The sequence below is a fragment of the Pundamilia nyererei genome, unplaced genomic scaffold (assembly GCF_000239375.1).
Source record: "Pundamilia nyererei isolate P.nyererei 1_Seehausen unplaced genomic scaffold, PunNye1.0 scaffold00058, whole genome shotgun sequence".
In the NCBI taxonomy this organism is placed as follows: domain Eukaryota; kingdom Metazoa; phylum Chordata; class Actinopteri; order Cichliformes; family Cichlidae; genus Pundamilia; species Pundamilia nyererei.
The window spans coordinates 956632-961748 of NW_005187459.1; the positions used below are offsets into that span (position 1 = coordinate 956632).

General features: G+C 44.7%; 1 protein-coding gene across 1 annotated transcript; it reads right to left on the bottom strand.

Moving 5' to 3' along the window:
- Positions 1–730: 730 nt before the first annotated feature.
- LOC102209180 (proto-oncogene c-Fos-like) lies at positions 731–3567 on the bottom strand. Its single transcript, XM_013911190.1, has 4 exons — positions 3335–3567; positions 2575–2790; positions 1878–1985; positions 731–1679 (listed from the first exon to the last, which is right to left on the bottom strand). The coding sequence occupies exons 1-4, from the start codon at positions 3461–3463 to the stop codon at positions 957–959; spliced, it is 1176 nt and encodes a 391-aa protein (XP_013766644.1). The 5' UTR covers positions 3464–3567; the 3' UTR covers positions 731–956.
- Between the last annotated feature and the right edge of the window lie 1550 nt (positions 3568–5117).

Below are 5117 nucleotides of genomic sequence, written 5' to 3' on the forward strand. Positions count from 1 at the left end.
AGAACATCATTAATACCACCCTTAAATTTAGGATTTTTCTTCTTCTGACGTTTTAGTGAGTGTTTGGTAGGTCAGATTCATATTTAAACTGGGTTTAAAGCAGTTTTATTACAGATGAAGTTTGCATTGAAGGTGTTCAGCTTTTCTTCGTCCCCCTCCCACCACATTTCTAAGGCATCTCATGGTTTCTTCATCTGCTGAGGAACTTCATGTAAAGTCACCAACTAAGCAAGGCTGTGGTGCCGACTATCTATTCATATAAATGCTCCTAAATCAATAACAACAGCAGCACAGCATTAGTTGCAGTTGTGGTATTTTATTTCCAGCATATTTTATCAATATCTAGTTTCTAGTTTTCTTTTGTTTCTGATTTTGTTTGTTTGTTGTTGATTTTTTTGCATCTCTATATTTTCATAAGTAAAAAAATAAACTATGTCATAAAATACATCTCAATAAAATACATGGCATGATCTTGTTTTTCATGGAAAACAAATGTAAAAGGAAATGTCAGTTCAGGTCTGGAGGCGGGGGGAGCGGGGGGGCACCTTACAGCAAGATGTTACACTTACATATTAGTATCCTTCTATAATTCACTTGTTACAACACAGCTTTGTCAAAAACAGTGTTACACATATATTAAGCTACTCAGCAGGATCTCGTTTCAGACCACACGCAGAGCTTTTTTTTTTAACAACACAATACCATCTCTTCTTGGATTACAGATGACTTGTATTTGCATGCATTTTACTAGCACAAGGTCTCATCTCAGACAACTGCAGCAACAGCATGGAAGAACTCAACCGTGTTTACAGTCACAGAAAAACACTGCGTCTACACAATCTCTGATTTTCAGGTATATGCACGACATCGAAACTCACACTACAAAAGGTTATTTGAGAGCGACTGGAGCTTGCTGGCTGGTTAGAATACAGTATTGTTGCATAACTTCTTTGCATTCACAAGGCCAGGAGTGTGGGCGAGTTAAGACTATCTTTCATTAACTCGGATGCACCGAGGCTGCCTTTGAGGCACTCGGAACCGTCAGCCAGGGAATCAATCTCGGAGTGATTGAAGGAAAACACTGTGCGGTAATTGCTACAAGTGGGACTGGAAGACATGACTGGGGTGCTCAGAGACTCAAGGTCGCTTGCCACGGACTTGTACAGGGTTTCCCAGTCTGAGAGGCAGAAGGGCCCACTCAGGTCAGTACTCTGTAGTATGTCAGGGACAGATGCGGCCGTCTCGGGCGTCACTTCCATCTGTATGCTGGGCACCAAGTCATCCAAGTCATCTCCTTTCAGTTCCTCCAGAGCCTCCTCTTCTGCGCTGGAACACAAAAGGATGTTGGAGTTTCCCAAGATGGCTGCAGCAGGGATGCAAGGGACACTACTCATGTCTTGACCAATATGGGCTTCTCCAGCTGTGCTGCTCTCTGGGGTTTTTCCATTCTCTAAAATGGAAAGCAGCTGCGGGGAGTCCGGTGGATCCTGCAGCATTGTGTCAACATCATCTTCCTTATCATCCCCCTCATCATCATCACCATTGCCGTCATCATCTGAGGAGAGTTTGCAGGACGGTTGGTGAGAAGCTAAGACATGCTCTAGTCTCTCTTTCTCCTTTAGCAGGTTGGCAATCTCTGTCTCCAGGGTGGACTTTTCTTCTTCTAAAGTATCAGTTTCCTGAGGGAAAGAGGGAGAAAGAGAAAAGAAAAGAGCATGAGCAAAGCACAAAAAAACCCCTAAACAAAACAAAAAAAACTATGTGGCTCTACCGCTCTGCTTCGCTGTTGTGAACTGAGACATTATTCATCTTTGGAAGTATGCAAAGTATTCTGTGAGAATGAATCCTCTATAATGATTTAACAAAGCATTACTTACAGCTTGAAGGGTCTCTATCAGCTCCCTCCGCCTGTTACGACACTTGGCTGCCGCAATTTTGTTCCTCTCCCTCCTGATCCTCCTCCTTTCCTCCTCCTCTTTGGAAGGCTAAAATCAATCAGAAATAGCCCATTAATTTAAACGCTCATCCCACTAGGTCTTGCCATGTCGGCAGTTGGCTCTTAAACACCGTTTCTTGTGCCAAAGTGAGAGAGAGAGAAAATCTCCTATGCAGTGAATGCTGATGTGGTCGGTGAAGATTCTCAGTTCAGGCGTTAAAATGCTGCACCACTGGCACGGTCTAGCCAGTCACGTGAACGCGCATTGCATGCAATTTCCTATCCCGCACATAAACAAGGCTGAGCTCGTTACCCCCGCCAAAGTAACCGCTCTGCACCAATTAAACATGATCAAATCGGCTTATGAATGACTCCCCGCAGCAAAATATTCAGATCAATCCGCTAACACTTTATTTCCCCACGACAGGGAAAGGAAAAAAGCAGTTAATTGCGTCCCGTCCCGCTAAAATATCGCGATATCTCAGTTTTCACATTAAGCTTAATGAGTGGAAACGAGGTGGTTGGGGATGGTGTGGGGATCGGGGCAGAGTGCTCTTTTGCTCGCTGTACTGACTGATTGATTGACTGGTGGTTGATTGACACATCAGCATCACCGCCCACCCCTCTCTTCTCTTTACCTGTTCTTTCGGCCCTTTCCTGTTGCTGGCTCTCGCCTTGTTTGCACCTGGCCGGGAAGACGACTGGGTCGCTGCATGAGTTTTGGGCTTTGCACGGCAGGGCGACGGAGAGGCAGATGTGATGACTGTAGGCTGCACAATCCACTTTAGTTCTGGCGATGTTGAGATTGCAGTCACAGTCGGAACAAAGGAGGCTGCTGCACTGGTCTCAGTATCCTGGAAAAACCCACACCAGACAGACATGCATATGCATGCAGTAAAATACTAATTTAGCGTATCTGACGAATGGGTGACCACGTTATTGGCTGACCTTTAGCAATGTTTAAATGTTACATCAATCATTTGTCCAAGGAATGTCAAAGAAGACAAAAAAAATCTGCTCTCTGTAAACACCTCAGAACCAGCCTCGCATCCTCATCAGTTTTTATGATAGATTAAAAAAAAGGTTGCAACGAAGACTGTGAAGCAGACAGCAGTACAAACAGTTTTATTTAAATAATGATATCATTGCGCTGTTTTTGCTTGTTTGTTTGTTTGTTGGGGTATTTTTTAAGGATTTTCTACAGAGATACGCATGTTTTTCTAGTCATTTTTCCAACACGGGATAGTAATCCTGCTAGGGGAAATGCAGTGCATGAAAAGGACTTCATAAAAATGTGAAGAATTTGAGGAATGCAGTTCTATCACCCGCATGCGTCAAACACAAGATTACGCTTTGTGATCAGGTTTTTGTGTGTGTAATGATGAGATCCGGCTCTACCTTGGTGCTGTCCACTGATGATGAAAGCGAGTCAGGAGGATGCTGACTGCACCCAGGGGTGTCCCCGCCAGGCGATGCTGTGCTACAGCTGGACGATAAGTCGAACTCAGTGCTGGAGTCTGGATGCATGGTTTCATTAAAAAATAAAAATTCAAAATAAAATTAAATCACCGCATAAGAGACTGAACAGTCAGTCTGTGCTAGACAGAAAACGGATGTCCCGGACGCCTATATTCCATTTGCCAGGTTCATAACTGTGCACATAGTGGAGAGGCCCGCCTTTTATAGTGAGCTGGAATTTTATGAATGAAATCTGTGTGGTGAGACCGAACCATTTCACCGAGGGAGAAGTGACTGGAGAAAGGGGTTAGCAGATGGGGGTTTTTACAGTTCAACAATCAAATCACTGAAGTGCGTAAAAATCAACACTAACCCATTGTTTCATTTCAGCTTATTATCAGAACTCAAATGGTTTTTTTAAAAAAGTGTGCACATAGAAAGTGGCACCCCTCCCTCCAAAAGGTGCCCACCGCCGCCATGAATGAACTACGTCACTTCATGTATGCAGCATCTGCATCACAGGCTATATGTTCCCGTCATGCCCTCAGATGTTCTCGACATTTACCCTTTGTTTAATGCTTCTGGGCATTTACGGTAACACGAGCTCTCAATGCATTAGAAGGAAAGTGGAGGCAGTGTAATAGGCTTCATTAATAAATGGTTTTAAAATAGCCAGTGTGGTGCTTCCCCGATTCTTTCTCCTCCAAACTGTCCACATTAGAACAATGATTATGCACTAATGTTCCAACTTCTATTTATAGACACAAAATAAAATCCGGCATTAATTTAATTCTTTCACAAAGCTTCCAGCACACTGTCTGATTATTTATAAGCCGTCAAAATTAAGTGTCATTCACGTATCACATTGCCTTTCACCTGTCTCTACATATGAATAGAGCTCCAGCAACAGAACTGTCGCTGAAGCCAAGCAGCCAATCGCCGATGGACCGGTCGAGCCATATATGGTATTTCCGGGAGGAGAGGGGGGAGAGGGGGGGCGTGCTGTGGCACAAGGATGGACGCTGCCGGGCTGTGTGTGGCCCACTCACTCACTGCCGCAAAAAGAAAGTAAAACAAGCTCTCAGAGACTGACCCTATGTTGTACCTGATATCAGCGTCATCAGCTGCGCCAAGAATGCCCGCACAGGCGTTAGTTTGAGGATGCGAAGGATTTGACCCACCTTTCCATATAAGGGTGGCAATTAGGTGCAGCCGCAGATGTGCAAAACACACTCACGAGGGAATCGGAGAATTCAAGAAGGCCAATGACTGATATAATTTCTAGACAGGAGCAACGTGACTTACTTTCTCACAGACTGTAATGCAGTTTATCGGCACCAATTAAAGCCCGGGCTTTAATTGATGTTCCCGCATAACCTAATTCTGCTCCCATAACAAGAACTTGCGGGCTGGATTGGGCTATATTTAGGTTTCATGTGACCTCACGAATCCACCCAAGTGAAAGGGATAAGCGCTGGATAGAGTGAGAGGCTCCCCCCCTGTTTGCTCTGTGCTCCCGGGTACTTCCCGGCAGTGGCAACCCCCCCCGCCTTGGGCCCTATTTACCGGCACATCACTATTGGTGGTCGGCTTGAGCGGCCTGGGACAAAACGAAGTTCAAAGGTCGAACAATACTCACCTCTCAGCACATCTCTAACAGTTGTCTTCTTCAAAGCAACTTGAGCGTGAATGCGCAAAGACTGTGGAGTTTATTTTTAGATCC